The following is a 17,534-nucleotide window of genomic DNA, read 5'->3' on the forward strand; positions in this document are numbered from 1 at the left end:
AATCCATCATCTGTGAAATGTTGTTTGTCACATTAATATTCTGAACGTAACCGCTCAGCGTACGTCCATTGCACTTATAGTCATGGACATCTAAGTGCTCCAGATGACACTTATTAAGCTATCATCCAATGGCTTGTATGGGCAAAAGGCACATCCTCAAAGAAGAAATCTTTACTCAGGTGGTTCTCAATGTAAAGCTTCAGAGATGTTCAATCGCTTGCATTCCAGGGACTTCCCTGAACTAGCCGTAGCTTTCTTGATGGAAGTAAATTCTTCTGATATCAAATCTCACCTATCTATTCCAATATCCTAAACTGGGCAATGTTCTTGCTGATTTTTTACTACACATTACTAACGCGGTGGGTCAGTGGGTTAGGACGCTGAGCTTGTCGATCAGAAGGTCAGCAGTTTGGCAGGTCGAATCCCGAGTGCCACGTAGCAGAGTGAGCGCCTGTTACTTGTCCCAGCTTCTGCCAACCTAGCAGTTCGAAAGCATGTAAAAATGCAAGTAGAAAAATAGGGACCACTACGGTGGGAAGGTAACAGCGTTCCGTGTGCCTTTGGCGTCTAGTCATGCCAGCCACATGACCACGGAAACGTCCTCGGACGAGCACTGGCTCTTCGGCTTTGAAACAGAGATGAGCACCGGCCCCTAGAGTTGGAAACGACTAGCACGCATGTGTGGGGGACCCTTTACCTTTACCTTTTTTACTAGTCAATATCTTCTGAAGAAAGTACTATTCAATCCTTCCTTTTATCCACCTTCTTCAGACATAGGTTTTTTGGCAGATGGGTAAAATACCAGTACCCACTAGGTGCCACTGCCCAAAATAAGGAATGTGGCTATCAGTAAGAAAGCTGTTAGAGAAGACATAAGGCCTAGTTTTTTATATGTGCTTCCTTATATAGAGCTTAGCAACTCCCTTGTATTATTCTATTATTTATTTCCTTTCTTGCCTATAAATAAGCCCTCTCAGCATCTTCATCTTTTCAGTAGAGTTTAATTTACATTGTCAGATGTGTTGGGCTTCCCATACTCCACAATCAACATGACCATTGCTGCTGCTGATTTTTCTTCGCAGAATGTCTGGGAAAAACCAAAGCATAGAGGAACAGAACCCCCAACCCCCTTTTTCATCTGTAGTGAACTCGGATCTCATTCAGCTCCTCTCACAAAACTGCTTGCACCCCTAGATAATTTTATCTAGGATCCTCAAGTGAGCACTGTATACATACTCTTATATAAATCAATTTGTTTGCACTTCTTCTCAGCAGGCACTTAGTAGATACAGTATAAATGTGGGCATAAGAAAAGTTCTTTCTCTCTTGTCAATACATTTTCAACTGCAAAATGCTTCATAATGATACTTTAAAAAGCAATTGTAAGGCTTGTTGAAATTTTGCATGCTCTTTTGTGGATTTTGAGTTAATCATCATAAAGGTAGCCGTCAACTCTCGATTTTGTGTTCACGTCATGAAAGAAATGCTAAGGAGGTAGAGCAAGACTGTGGACGCAAAGAAGTCTATCATCAATGCCATCAGGCAACTCTGAAGCACCTCTAGTTTAAAAGGGTCCTTAGTCAACACTCTCCATTCTTTGAAACTGGAGGAAAGAACAACCATCTTCATACTCATACTGATGATTACCGTTGGTTTTTTTTAAGGCAGCAGTCTCAAGTGGTACAGCCCCTAACTGTCTCTTGCTGATCTTGAAAAAGCTAAGCAGAGCTAACTGGATAGGGAGCTTGGTTGGGAGATCACCAGAAATCCCACAGCTATAACCTAAACATGGTATTTTAAAAATCCCGGAAGTAGTAGTAGTTTTCACCACTCTGTACAATTCAACTTTGTGAGTTGGTCACAGTGAAGGCTACAGACTGCCCCAGCACAAACAAGATAGGAGCTGTTGTATAGGCTATTTCTCCCTATAGGCCAGGGATCTTCAAACTTGGCCCTTTTATGACTTGTGGACTTCAACTCCCAAATAACTGGGGGGGGGGGAAATAACATGGAGACATCCACAAAAACACTCCCCTGCAAACTCTACACCCAAAACCTAAGCCACGGAGTTTATGTTCCTCAGCATCACTTGTTGAGCAGCCCCATCCTTAGCCTCCCTGAGGCTGGTTATATTATCAGGCAAACAGATTAGAAGTCCTTGGCCCTTTAGCTTGCAGCAGCAGCTCCTAAAGAGTCCTTCCGTTGATTAGAAATAACTCCGTCCTGAAGCTACTATTTTAGAACTAGTTCTCTGATCCCTCCCCCTTTGGAACACTTATCGTGGACCACCCCCGCCTTAATACTTTTTGGGAGAGAGAATAGCACAAGCAGCAAAGAAATGAACAAATAATTTGGTCTAATAAAGGAATTATGTTTGTAGATTTTAGATTTATGTTTTTTTCTGATAACATACATTTTAACACTGATGTTATTCCTGCAGGCTAGGTGATAGATGATTGCATCAGTACGAAATTTCTAAACACTAAAGTACTATGTTTACATATAGTGCCGAGCCATAACATGGTTTCATTTTGGCTTAGTACTGAATGAAGCCAACCAAATTTTATTTAAAAAATCAGTGTTTGTATATGTGTGAGTGTGTGTGTGTGTAAATTATTCAAATTACACAAATAATGAGGTGTCATAAGTTGTGACTATATCCTGTGGATAGCCTTGAGTTAGGCCAAAACAGGAAAGAGTTAATTAGCAAAGCATATTCAAATGACTTGGCAAATATTTAACATATATATATATATGCTAATTCAAGTTAAGAATTTTAAGCTGACAACTTTGTATGAAATATATAAAACAGCTTGTGGCACCTGTAATTGGTACAGCACAATCATATCATATTAATTTTGAGACTGGCAGGTAACTTGGCAAGTTTCTCTGATAAGACCAATTATCTGTTAATTTAAGAGCTTTCGGGACCCCAGGCATTCCACCAGCTTTAAAAAAAAAAGTACAGTGGGAAAGCAGAACTACAGGGTCAAATGAACTAAGATCATAAAGATTTTAGCTATATGTTGCTGAGTACAGAGAGCTCTGAAAAAGATTGATTGTGCCTTTGCTGAATAAAGCTCCATTTCGCTGGAAGTGGATAGCTAGATGGCTGTTTTCAGAGCTATGATGCCCTCTAGGAGAGAAATAGTTATAGAGTGACTATGGTAGAACTAACCATTTTGTACTTGTTCACTTGAGCTATATAAATCTTGCTGAAGGAAAAAAAAATCCAGGAGAGAAGAGTAGCCAGAGGCAAGTTTCTTCTTAAGAAATTGCCCAGTGGCCAGAGCTATTTAAAAAATGTTGGTGTCTAAAGGCTGTACAATTCTGACAATAAAACCAATTCAGATTGCAACCAGCACCAAATTAACTGAGGGGCAGACAACCTTTCTCTTATGACCCTTAGGAAAAAAAATACCCTAATGGGTCACAATTTAGAATGGGTAAAGTAAAAAAATGGCCAGTTTGTAATTATATGGACTATATCTCTTTCTGCCACCCTGTAGGTGATCCTCTTGAAAACTCAAATACAAACCCTAATAAACAATCCCTAGAAGGGTTTTTGCTATGCTAAGCAAATGTGGATGGGCCACTTTCTGAATCTAAAAAGCAAAATGTAGGCCGAATTTCATGAGGCCCATTGTAAAATATATTTCTGCTGCAGGTTGCCCACCCTGACAATAACTGCATTGTAAAGTTACTCCAGAAATTATGTTCCTAGTCATCTCAGGCCAACATAGAAATAAATGAAGTACAGACAATCGTTCATGGCCGGTGTTTACTGTGTTACTTGCTCCATCGACAGTGGTGGACTACAAACCATAATGATTTTGTTCACACAACACCTTAAGATACGTATTTCTTGCAGCTTTGCCCCTATGATACAGGTAGTTCTTGCTTAATGACATTGGTTTAGTGACAGTTCAAAGTTACAACGGCATTGAAAAAAGAGATTAGCAATCAGACCTCACACTTACAACCATCAAACATCACTACGTTCACAGGATCATGATTTGGGCACCTAGCAACTACCCTGCGTCTACGATGACACTATCCTGCAGACATGTGATCACCATTTGCAAACTTCCCAGCCAGCTTCTGACAAAGTCAATGGGGAAGCTGGCAGGAGATCACAAGTCACGATCATGTGATGTCCTACTTAATGACCACGGGTAATTCACTAAATGACTGCAACCAGAGCTATGGGAAATGCTGGTTGGAACTAAATGGAGTGATCAATGTTTTGCTTAATGAATGTTTTGCTTAGTGACAGAGTTGCTGGTCCCAGTTAGGGTTGTTAAGTTGTTAAGAACTACCTGCATTGGATAAGAATGGATAACCTGCAGCCCCACAAATCCAGAGGTTCGCACTCCGCCTTAGTGAAGTGCTTTAGGCTACAAAAGCAATCCAATTTGCCATGACAAAGAATAGCAATGACCCCGAGTTGCTTCCAAGGTTCCTCCAATATGATGAGGAGCCAAAGGTATTTCCAGGCATAATCTGAAGCTTTGTCCAAGTTCAATGCTTTCTTCCAATGTTTGGCACCTTGATGAATAAAAATAGAATTTTAGGAGGCAATTTCAGTGTGGAAGACCAAACACCGTTAAATACATCTTAAAAGAAGATGTATTTGTATGGTCTGAATATGTCTGTATCACTGGAGCTTATACAAGGTAAATGTTGATTTAACATTTTTGGCTGTTTTTATGTGTTTTTGTGGAGTTGGGTGGCCAATAAATTGAAATGGATGGATGGATGGATGGATGGATGGATGGATGGATGGATGGATGGAATGATCATTCAACGCTTGAATTATATTCACATTCGGCAACCTGTGCCCATTGAGTCATTGTTTCAGAGATATTTCCTTACCTAAACAAAGAAACAGAATGATCAGTGGCAAGTCAAAAAAGTTGTTGGGAGCAGGAGCAATTTCCAATTTCCTGCCAGCTTCCCCATTGAGTTTCCTTGTGGAAAGCTGGTAGAAACCATTTGAAATTTCTTTGTTTCCCTCCCTCCTTCTCTTTCCTACCAGCTTTCCCATTTACTTTGCTTGCTGAAAACTTGTAGAGAGTTGTGCATGTCAGCTATTTCAAAGAATACTTCTATTTGAACTGAACTACCTTTGCCAGATGAACATCCATTTACCAATATAGTGTCTTTTTAAGGCTCTTCACAATTCCACATCCTCCTTTTTAGCACCCCAGTGATTCCATTATAAGATTACAATGTTCCTACACTAAAGAAGAAAATATTCAAAATGCAATACCTGAACTGAAGCTCTCACAATGCCTTACAGATACAGGGCAAATAGGAGTTACATAAGTACACTAAAATCTTATTTATTCAAGACTGAATTTCTGAATTTCATTTTGTTAAATAGGGCCCAGTGTTCAAGTGTGTCAAGATCCATCTGGATCTTCAGCCTATCTTCTGGAGTGTTGGCTATTCCTGACAGCTTGGTGTCAGCTGCAAATTTGTTGGATTCCCCTTTTATCCCTTTTTTTGATTTGTTGTTTAGTTTTTCCAGAATCTTCCCAGGTACTGATGTCAGCCTGACAGCTCTATCAGGATCCATTTTTCCCCCTTTTTTCAAGATACATCAGCCCTTTTCTAGTCATCTGGTAGTTCCCCAGTGCTCAAGGATCTTTGAAATATATGGTTCAGTGGTTCTGAGATCACATCTGCTAATTCCTTCAGAACCTTGGGTGTAATCCATGTGGCCCTGGTGATTTTTTACCTCATTTAGAACAGATAGGTGTTCTCTTATGATTTTCTTGCTTATTTTGACTTGCATTCCTAATCTGTATTTCATCTGTATTTCATTTGTTGTTGTTTTTGATAGGTTGGACTGGTTTTTTTCCTTTTGTATAAAGATAAGAGGCAAAAAAACAAGTTAAGCAGTTCTGTTTTCTCCCTGTTGCTTGTCACCTTGCCATTTTCTCCTATTAATGAACCAATCATTTCCTTGACTTTGTTTTTTATATGTTGAGAGAACCTTTTTTATGTTGTTATTTTTGCTTTTTGTTGCAAACCTTAGTTCATTTTGAGTCTTAGCTTTCCTGGCTTCATTTTTGCAGATTCGGACTATATGCTGATATTATGCCTTGGTTATGTACCCCTCTTTCTACTTTTTATACTTGTCCTTTTGTTTTTCAGTTTATCAGAGTTTCTTTAGAGACCTCTAAGGTCCCTTCCAACTTTATTATTATTATCTTATTTTTCTTCTTCACTGGAACTGTGCTAAATAACAATTTCTTATTTTTAAAAAATCTGCATAAAGCCACTGGAGAAGGTAATCCCTAATATTATCGGATACTCAATTGTGTATCTTTGCCCCGGACATCTAAATGAATGATTAAGGTTGTTTATTGCCTGGAGACTACATGAATCTGGATGGGGAAGAATTGGCTTCAACCCAGCCACACCAAGTCTGAACAGCTATGGGTTTTGGGCCTCACAGGTCCTGAAACTTGGAAGATTTCACCTTTGAAATCTGGGCAGATTTGCACTCTCCCATTAAATACAATTCTTAGACTGCAGATAATGCAAATTAGCAGCTGGTTCCTTTAGGACCTCCTTGTAATATTTGGATAAAATTCTTATTTCTGTTGTATTATCAGAAACAGTAATCAAAAACTGATAAAGGTGTGAAATTATGAGCCACCAACATTGAGCAATTAAAATAACATGTTCTAACATTTCTCTACTATGCCTAACAGTAATCAAAAACTGATAAAGGTGTGAAATTATTATGAGCCACCAACATTGAGCAATTAAAATAACATGTTCTAACATTTCTCTACTATGCCTACTACTACAAAGATTTGTAAACTATATTCTGAGCAACTGTACCTCAGTGGAAGATCAGTAATGACAAACTCACTTTTATGAGAAATGGCTGCATAGCTTAGAAATATAATCCTGAATGCACACCCTAGAAGGCTCTCCTATTTCTATTACAGATAAACAAAACGTTCCTGGAACAAAAATCAAATTAGAAAGTGTTCAATTAACAGAAGTAATTTGAACATTAATCCAACACCTATTTAGCAGATCAAGTCAAATCTTATTTCTCTAAATAAAGCAAGCAATTCCGGAAGGCATAGAAATTTGAAATACATTGACTTAATAGCCTTTTTCAATGCAACATTAAACCAGAATTTAACTTATATGAACAAGCTTTAAGATTCATAAGATCCTATGGTACTTTCTTGGGGGGATTTCCAACAAGATTGTAAAATTTCACTATTTCAAACAATCACCTTTGCTTACATACACATTTTTGTTGTTCAGTCATTTCTGACTTTTCATGACCTTATAGATATTATTTTGCCAGGATTGTTTGGTGAGTAACTATTCAATTTCTTGCAAGCCTGCTTGCTTTCTGATTTATTTACTTATTTAATATTTCTAATCTCCCTCAGAGAGGGGCTCTGGGCAGTACAATACAATCAATATATGAACGTATAAAATTAACATTACAATATTAAATACTTTCAGATAAGAGTTTCAATTATAAGATTATGACATAAAATTTCAAAAAAAAATCCAAGATAGCCATTTATCATTAGTTAATTGGGGGGGGGCTCTCATGGGGTCAGCCAGCCCTGGTTGCATCATCCTGTGTGCCCCCTACATGAGGCTGCAGAGCCAAGATTTGATCCCTTTTTCGAAGGCCGAGAGAGCAGGGGCTCGTGTCATCTCTGGTGCTCCATAATGCAGGAGCAGCGAGATTCTCTTCATAAACCCCACCAGTTGAAATTCTTTGACTAAGGGGGTCTGCAGCACTCTTTCCTACTTGACCAAGTGGAACAAGCAGTTGTGATGGGGCAAAGCCGGCCGGTTCCATAAATCACCTGACCTGCATGTAGGATTTATGGGTGATAACCAACACTTTGAATTGGACCTGAAAGCAAACTGGCATGTTATGTGCCCTTCTTTGGGTGCCCAGTATGGATCGCATGGCTACATTCTGCGAAGCTTGAGGGTATTTTGCAAGATTAGCCCCATGTAGAGTGCATTGCAATAGTCCAGTTGGAAGAGGAACAGAGCATGAATGACCAAAAGGAAGGGGCATAAATTTTGAGGAAGGGCCATAACTGGCTCACAATGCAGAGCTGGGCAAAGGCCCTCCTGGCCACAGTTGCTACCTGCTCTTTGAGCAGGAGCCAGAAGTCCAAGAGGACTCCCAAGTTACACATTGGTCTGTTTAGGTTAGTGCAACCCCATTCAAGATCAAAGATGGTAAGCTTCTGGATAGAGGGGCCCACCCACAGCCACTCTGTCTTATGAGGGTTCAGTTGAAGTCTGATCCTTCAACGCTTGTGCTATAAGAGCATTTAGATACTTGTTTTCTCCAACCTCAATTTCAACTGCATTTGATTTTTCCACCTATGAGCGTCCCTTCTAATAATCCTCACTTATGGATTATGTGACACGAATAGTTTGAGTTTTAGCTTAATTGTTCTTATCTCCATCTAGTACTTTTCTTCATCTAGTACTGAATGACTTCTTACGGTATCTTCTTAAGGGACTCTCGACACTTTTCTTGAGCAGTATAATTCAAAAGTATCCATTTTTCTTTATTCAGCCTTTTTGATGATCCAGTTTTCACAGCAAAATATTTCAACAAGGAAAACTATATAACCTTGACCGTAAGTACCCCATGTCGTCAGTATGAGGTAGTTAACCTAAGCTATTATTTGTTGAAATAAGGAAACTTAATACATTCAGTATGAGATTATCTGTGGCATACCTAAATAAACCAACACTTACTTAACCACAGAAGATTCAGTCATAATACTGAATTGAAATTACTTCAAAATTCATCACAAAGCTTTTGAATTCTCAGCTGGGAGAAGTGAAGAAAAAGCATAATGCTCAAGATCACTATATAACTATAGCTTAGTTATAAATCTGAACTAAGTCACTGGATACAGGGACGTGATCTATAGACTCTTTTTAATGGACAATTCTAATTTTTATATCAGTATCTTTCAACAGTTAAGAATGAAATAAATAATTCTACCTCTGTTATGTTCTCTTTCAGGGTAAAAAATAGACTTAAGAAAGGTGTCCACAATGGTTTTTAAATATGTATTTTATTCTATAACAAAAAAGAAGTTCATAGTCAGAAAGATACATGTCAATGATGATGCTTCTGCTTAAACTGAAGTCCACAGTAACCACAAGTTCCTGTTTTTGTATCTTTGTCCTGCAAATATAAATGGTAAAAATTAAATACAATTTTATCATTTCTGTAAATTTATATGTTCATATAAATTCCCTGTCAATGAAAAATTATTTCTAAACTCTTAAACCTTTCATTCTTTAATTGATCTGAAGTACAATCTCGACTTAAAACCATTCATTTAGTGATCCTCGGAAGTTACAAAGGCACTGAAAAAAGTGACCTATAATCATTTATGACCACTGTAGCATCCCCACGATCATGTGATCAAAATTTGAATGCTTGGCAACTGGCATGTATTTGTGACAGTTGCACTGTGCCCAGGGTCATATAATCACCATTTCCCAACTGGCTTCTGGCAAGCAAAATCTATGGAGGAAACCAGGTCCACTTAATAACCACAGTGACTCTCTTAATAACTGTGGCCAAAAAGGTTGTAAAATGCAGAAAAACTCACTTAACATCTGCCTTGCTTAGCAGCAGAAAATTTGGGCTCAATTATGGCCGTAAGTCGAGGATTACCTGTGTACACTTTGTTATATTAACTAACAATTATTTTCATGTCTTTAATGAAGGCTTTAGCTCTCCCAAGTAATATCCTAATATTACTTGAACTCTGCCTGCTCCACCAACTACCCATTTTTCATCTTCCAACTACTCTTGCCTTCTAATTAACTATTTAAATATATTTAACTATTTGATTTCTTCTTCCATTAAAAAGATTGCAAACTGTTGAACGGCAGTTCTCAAACATTTTGATGTCAGGCCCCTTTATATGATTGAGAATCCCAAACAGCTTTGGTTTATGTACGTTATATCTACTGATATACGGATATTACAACTGAGAAATTTAAAAATATTGTCTGATTTCGCAGATCCCCTGAATGGGTCATGGGAACCCCTAGAGTTTGAGAACCAGTGCAGTCCAAAAGACATTCCATAAAAAAAACTCAACGTACAAATTTCTGCAAATAGGAAAATAATGAGAATAAAAACAGATGTAAATACGGGTTAATACAAAATGGATAAGGAAAAATGGATTACACTTAAAAACAATCATTGGAAATACACATAATTCTAGTCTAGTGACCCACAAAACTAAATACAACTATAACTGTGGATTATTAAATGCTTGACAATAATTTTTTTCACTTCCATGATAAATAGAAAAATAGCTGAAAAATAGCGTGTTCCATACTTATTTTTCTAAACAGGATAATATGACTGATCACATACAGACAACTGAATTACATTACCAAATTTATATACACTTTTGGATGGCCCAAAGCTCCTCCACCACCATCACACCATACAACTCTAGTTTCAACTTCACTCACAGGTTGTTCAGCAATTAAATCAATTGCAAAGTTTTCATTGACCTACAACAGCAAAATAGAAAGATGTTTCACTATGTAACAATTCAAGCAATACACTTTGTTTAGCAGTAGTGATACAAGCCGTCATCACAACATTCTAATAGAAAGTAGTAATTGATTGGCTGCCTTCAGTAATAAATATGTTTCACTGATTATTATTTTGGGGGGATATTTGAAACTTGCTTTCTCTTTTCCCCACATTCTGTAACCCTGAATGCTGTGCATCATTTTTAACCTAGAGAAGAAAATGTTGCCCTACTACTGCAACAGGATTTATGGAATAAAGATCTAACTGCATTTTAATATTATGAATGAGCCAAAAGGATAAAAGTATATTTAAATAAGAGGGTGGCAAAGTCAGAAGAGACATGAGTACTGCCACTACATTTTTAAGAAACAAGTCTTTAAAAGTTAATTAATTTATTTAGTTCAATGGAAAGTGTCCCTGCTTGACTTTAAACACTCCTGCTGCAACTACCTACCCCAGATCCCAGGCATTTCTTTTGGGCTTCCTGGGCAGGAAAGAGGATAAGGAATTCCCATCAAGTATATTATTTGAATATATATTTAAAATAGTACCAACTGAACAATGATTTAGAAGGTGTAAGAAAAAACATAGCTGCAATATCCCATGGGACAGCTGAACATTAAAATAGGGTCCCCAGCTAATATGTGGGGTACATCACATTAGATCCAAATTTAATTTTCACTATGGATCTCTACAGAGCCAGTTTGCTGTAGTGGTTTAAGGCACCAGGATAGAAGCTAGATCATGAGTTCCAGTCCTGTTTTAAGCATGAAGCCAACTTTCTGTCTAAATTGGTTGATTTCTCTCAGCCCAAGGAAGAAGTCAATGGTAAACAAAAAAATCTTGCTAAGAAAGCTACAGAATTCTAGGAAGTTGCCAGGAGCAATCATCAATGAGAAGGAGATTCTTAGCATGTATAACGTCACAAGGAAAGAACTCAATTAGTCTAAATAAAATGCCAATTAACTTTGCTAGATTATTTTAGATATGTCTAAATTGTATCTGTGTTGAAATAATCAGTACAAAATATGTGAATAGCACCAGGATGTTTTTCATCTATGACAAAGTTTTTTTTACAATGGGTTTACCAACTCCCATAAGTTGTAAGTCCTTTCAACTGTATCACATGCAAGCTTACTGTCATTTGAGGAAATGAAATGAGCTAACTAATAGGTTTATTGATTAAGACATCAACTGTTTGCTCACAAGACAATGACATTTTACACTGAGCATTTCATCAATACCTGGAGAAACTACAGATTCACAGTAAATATTTCTGACACAGATTTTACCTCTTTTTGTCGCCCAACAAATCGAACCCTCCTGTAGTCTTTTTCTTCATAAACCTATAATTAAAGAAGGAATATATTGAAAAGAACATCAATTCTGATTTCAGGAATGTGGAATGGGACAAAAAATACCGTTAGTAGTATAATGACTAGCATTTTCAGATATTCTGATGCTACAGAGCAAGAGAACAAATATTGTATGGAAAACAATATATTCAGTATTAAATAGAAAAGATCTTTACAAATGAATGCTGCTAGATATGGAAAAATATTTAGCTCTATTTCATGTACATTTTTCATATAAAATTCAATATTATTGTTACCATAATACCAAATATAATAGATGAAGCCAAATATACAAATATATTGTGTTTGTTCTACTTTGAATAAGCTTACTATGCTTTTTCAACCTATCAATTGATTCAAACTGGTTGGAGATTGGAACACCTGAATCAGCTGCATGTTAATTTCTGCCAGATGTCTTAAATTATTTTAAAGGGCTAGTAATTTAGAATTATTAACTTACTCACCTTAAAACAATAAATCCTTGTATTAAAAGTTATTAGGAAAAGATGGTTATTTTTTCACCTGAATATTTTTTAAAACATGTCATGCTGCCAGTGTGCCAGAATAAGATACACAGAGGTAATTTCATATGCAGAAACAACTATGAATAACTGGATGCAAGAAACAAACTATAGGTAGCCTTTGCTTAATAATCAGCTACCAGTTGAAATTACAACAGATCTTCCCAGAGCCCAATTGCTCAATTTTGAAGTTCCAGTGGTCTACACACATACAATCATGTGATTCCATTTCAGAACTGGCTTGCATTTATGGCCATTTGCAGCTTATTGGAATCAATGACTACAATTTTTGGCATCTTTTGCCAGTTTCCAGAATTTACTTCTGGTTTCTGGCTGAAAATGTTCATTGGGGAAAATGCGTTCACTTAGTGACCTGCAATGTTAGTTTAATGGCTGCAGCAAACAGATGGTAAAATTGGGCATGATCCTACGATGACCCACTTAATCACAACTTATGATTGTAATTCTGGACTCAACTATGGTTGTAATTTGAGGACTACCTGTAAATGTGAAAAAGATTGCAGTAGTTGTACTTCAGGATTTATAGGCATGTGGCTGCAATCTCTCCATTAAGAATTCAGTTTGTTGCCAGGTTTCCTTCTGAATTGGTCATTGACCTTGGACAATCCATAACTTTTATTGTAAGGAAGACCCTAAATATAAAATGCAGCAGTGTATGCGACGAGCCCTTGAAAATTCCACATAACTCTTTCGTCGAAACAGGATCTTTGGCTCATCTTTTAAGCCCAATCCATGTTGTCATTAGAGTGTTTAAAATCTTAAGAGGCTCAGCCCCAAATTGTTACCCATAGAAGCAGCATTCAACTAATTAATCAATATACACTTATCACAGATGCATTTGACAGTAACCTTACTTTTTCTATGGCAGGCACTATGTTATGGAGCAAACCAACAACAGAGTTAAAGCTAGCCCCTTCCCTATAACAAGTTAGGATGAGTCAATAATCATATTCTTCTTAATGTTCAGTGCCTTAATATTTGTATTGATTAGTTTTATAAGAGCCATGGTGGTGCAGTGATTAGAATGCAATATTGCAGGCTATTTCTGCTGACTGCCGGCTGCCAGCAGTTCTGCAGTTCCATCCTCACCAGCTCAAGGTTGACTCAGCCTTCCATCCTTCCAAGGTCAGTAAAATGAGGATCCAGATTATTGGGGACAATAAGCTGACTCTGTAAACGGCTTAGAGAGGGGCTGTAAAGCACTGTCAAGCAGTATGTAAGTCTAAATGCTTCATTTTTTTTTCTTTTTTAGTAGTATTCTTAATGACTGTTTTAGCTGTATTTTGTAAACAGCATATGGTAGCAGCAAATAAAGTTTCTAAATCAATAGCCAATTAACTGTACATGTATTATTTTTCAGATCAAATGTTCCACTTTCAATTAAGATTAAAGAAAGCCTTCTCCTTTTAAAGCTTGTTAGTCTAACAACAAAACAAGCATTGCCACACTAGTGGCCTTATGGACTTATGTGTGATGTAGCAAAGTAACTACAAAAGACCAGGGTTTGCACTGTGATTATAATGACACGTTTTGTTATTTTCACAGTTCATGTCAGGTATCCACAATGGACAGGGAAAAACATTCAGTGACTGACTTATAAAACCTTTGCCTACTAACCAATTTGGGAGGGGGGGGGAAGAGAGATAACACGCTTTGTAAGTTCTTCAATTTTACCTTTGAGTCCTTTTATAACTTTAGAATGGATATAATATGGATATGATGATTTGTCACGAAGTACTCAAGTCATCTATTATTACTACGGTTTGATAAAAACAACTCTGGGCCTCTGTCTTGGAAAGACAGAAATACAGACAACTGACAGCAGAAAAAGACCTAGTGGTCCATCGACTCTGCCCTTTTTGAGTTTTTTATTTTCACATTTTTGCACCCTCAGCAAAGGTGGGCATAAAGAACCCACCTTCTGCCCTTTCTTTTATTTTCCTTTTGAAGTTTTTAATCTCCCGCTGGTGGAATATCCAGTTTATTCCCCTAACACCCCGTTTCCTAAAAAATCAAGCAAGTGCTGACCGAAAACTTCCTCATGACTCTAGCTGCGGCTCCTTAAGTTCTTCTTGGTGGAGCAGTGGGCTAATGCCTCCTTAAGTAACACCAGCTGCCTGCAATTAGTGCAGGTTCGCATCCCACCAGGCTCAAGGTTGACTCAGCCTTCCATCCTTCCGAGGTAGGTAAAATGAGGACCCAGATTGTTGGAGGCAATAAGCTGACTTTGTAATAATGCCGCTTGGGGGTGTGTGTGTGAAAGCCCTAATAAGCAGGCATATACATAGAATGAAGGCTACTGCTAAGCACATTTGATTTGTGCTTAGATTGTAAGCCGCCCTGAGTCTTCGGAGAAGGGCGGGGATATAAAATGGCCTTAAAATAAAATAAAAAATAAATAAATTCTTGTGCTAAAGGTATTATTTTTCAGGCGTTTCCAAAGTTCCCGTGTCACAAGACGCTCCACAAAACGAGACACAACGAAAGCAAGCATCGCCAGGTTCCGCACACGAAGCGCTATTTTTAATCTATGACGTAATCAAGTGACTGACTAGAGACAGAGCAGTTGTTTTCCAAAATAGCTTTTCTGGACTTCTCTTTAGGAAATTTTTGAAAAGCCTTATACGGAAGCGCCCCCAAGAACTCCTGCTAGTAACTGGAACCGGAGTGAGTGCTGCTGTTGCACCAGGACTCCCAGCCTTGTGTTCGTGGCGGAGTTGCATTGAAGCGGTCCTTGAAGCAGCTGACCAGCTAGAAGTTTTGCATCCTGGAGACGTGGCTGATTTCCGCCAAAAAGTGTCCAAAGACCGAGATTTGCTTGTGGTTGCACATGATTTAATCCGAAAGATGTCACCGGTGAGCATTTCTCAGATAAGGATCTGAAGTGAATGTTATTCCTGTTTTGAAAGTGAAGATGCAAGTGGCATTTGGGCCACTTACATACTTCCTTTTCAGGACGCCTATTAATTTTCAGCAATTGAAACCTGAAAGCCAACGCAGCAGCAGCCGCCAACATGCAAGCAGAATTTTCCTGGGTCCAAAAGATTCCGACTACAAACCGACCTGGAGCCACGAACAGCTAAGAAGCCCGATGCCACTTAAAGCGGAGCAAGAAGACGAAATTAAGGGGTGGGGTGGGAGGTGGTAGGTCGAGCTTTTTTACTTACCTGACCCGTGTGCGTCACCTTCTCGCCCGTCGGACTTGTCACGACTCCGTAATTCCTCCGCAATGTACTTCGCACAGAAGCCGGAGACCATTTACCCCTCAGCGGGATGAATCCCGCCCGCAACGCCCCTCGCAAGGGCAAGGCGGCCGCCGCCATTTCAGTAACTCCCTCTAGCCTTTTTTTTTTTTTTTCCCCGACTCCGCCCACAAACAAAGCTACTGCGCGGGCGCGAGCCGCCGAGGCAGCCGGTTGGCCGAGCGAAACTAAAACCCCTCCCACCGACTTCTGACGCTATACGCAAAAACGTAAAAAGGAAAAAAGGGGGGGGAAACCACCCCACGTTGCTGAAGCACTGGCCTGTTTACTAGGCCGCTGCTGACCCTGAAGCTCGGCGTTGCGTTGGGGCCTGTAAGTTTGGTGCTGCTGCGGTTTAACGGTGTAGCTTTTAATTCCGCGGGCCAAAGGGCTGATTTGGCGGTAGGATTCGGAAGCCGGGGAAGAACAGAACCGCGGTTTTCGTTTTGCGGTTCCCCTGCAAACTAAGAGGCCGAACCTGCGCATGCGCGTTTGGATCTCTCAAGGTAGTTTACGGCGCAAGAACATCCAATTCAGACTTCTTCCGAGCGGTGCGCGCGTTGCGTGTTCAAGATACCAATATCCGTTTAGTTCAGGGGTAGGCAACCTTGGCTCTTTTATGACTCGTGGACTTCAACTCCCAGAATTCCTGAGCCAGCTATGCTGGCTCAGGAATTCTGGGAGTTGAAGTCCACGAGTCATAAAAGAGCCAAGGTTGCCTACCCCTGGTTTAGTTTCTTTGGATATGGTGGCCCATAATTGTACGCCGCTTTTTAAAGTGGCGTACAAAATGGTGGCGCAAGTCTACAGTTTTGTCCTCTGCGTTATCAGATAGCCACGAAAAAGACTGTAGGAACAGAGTTGGGTAGTTACTCTTAATATGGTCTTTATATTTTCCTTTTTAGGTGCCTTACAGCAGTTTCAAGCATGTCGTCTCTGCTCTTGCGAAGTTTGTTGGCCGCAACAGCCAAAACAACCTGGTCCCTGAACTGCAGCTCGGCCGGCCGCTCATTTTCTTCCTGCTTCCTGAGATGTCCAAATACTGTCACTCCCTTGCTTGGCCCACCTGCTACCAAGTCACTTAAGGCACATCTTTTGCCTTTTCTCTCCTGTTGCCCACATTACAATTTGCAGCCTGTTGCCGGTATGAAGTGCAAGATGGTCATCAAGAAGCGCTGCAAAGATTGCTACTTCGTTCGCAAAAAAGGCCATTTGTATATATATTGTAAAACTTTCCCACGACATAAGCAGAGGAAGTTGTAAAACTCCTAACTGCACATTGAGGAGACACAAGACTATTCAAACATTACTCATTGCAGAAAATAATTCTGGAGGTAAAGGTTGCACAAGATGTTGATTTTGTATGTATGAAACGTATCAGCAAAATGGAAATAATTATTGTTGGCTTTTTAAATATAGCTTAAAGGAAAAAATTGTATGTTGTATCATAACAGTTGCAGTAAGTAACTATATGCTGCCATCCTGGACACTATGTAAAATTCTGTCAAGATTTAAAATACAAATTCAAAATAATATGTTCAAGATCAGAGTGTCAATAGTTAAATATGTGGATTTGAATTGAAGACATTAAAAATTATTACATCTGTTGCCTCAGAATGTACTACATTGATGTTTATTTTGCTTTTTGTTCCTAGTAGAGTGACTAGGAAAAGATGGAGGTCAGTTAGTTGATGTGGCCAGTTATCTACTGTGCTGTCTACAATATGTGCATTAAATTCAGATAATAAAGCTTGGGAGGAAGCAGGCACAAAAGAAACATATTGGCAGATGTCAT

At 38.8% G+C, this 17,534-nt stretch overlaps 1 protein-coding gene and 1 long non-coding RNA gene across 2 annotated transcripts; both read right to left on the bottom strand.

Annotated features, from left to right (window-relative positions):
- Positions 1-3,782: 3,782 nt before the first annotated feature.
- On the bottom strand, positions 3,783-7,046 carry LOC310637109. The gene is made up of 3 exons (XR_014491867.1): positions 6,890-7,046; positions 5,744-5,866; positions 3,783-4,548 (listed from the first exon to the last, which is right to left on the bottom strand). It is a non-coding gene; the product is annotated as an uncharacterized lncRNA (long non-coding RNA).
- Positions 7,047-9,063: 2,017 nt separating this feature from the next.
- On the bottom strand, positions 9,064-15,861 carry NDUFS6 (NADH:ubiquinone oxidoreductase subunit S6). The gene is made up of 4 exons (XM_083357380.1): positions 15,665-15,861; positions 11,893-11,946; positions 10,453-10,575; positions 9,064-9,220 (listed from the first exon to the last, which is right to left on the bottom strand). The coding sequence occupies exons 1-4, from the start codon at positions 15,818-15,820 to the stop codon at positions 9,152-9,154; spliced, it is 402 nt and encodes a 133-aa protein (XP_083213506.1). The 5' UTR covers positions 15,821-15,861; the 3' UTR covers positions 9,064-9,151.
- Positions 15,862-17,534: the final 1,673 nt, after the last annotated feature.

This window comes from Vipera ursinii, assembly GCF_947247035.1.
Source record: "Vipera ursinii genome assembly, chromosome: 3".
NCBI classification, from domain to species: domain Eukaryota; kingdom Metazoa; phylum Chordata; class Lepidosauria; order Squamata; family Viperidae; genus Vipera; species Vipera ursinii.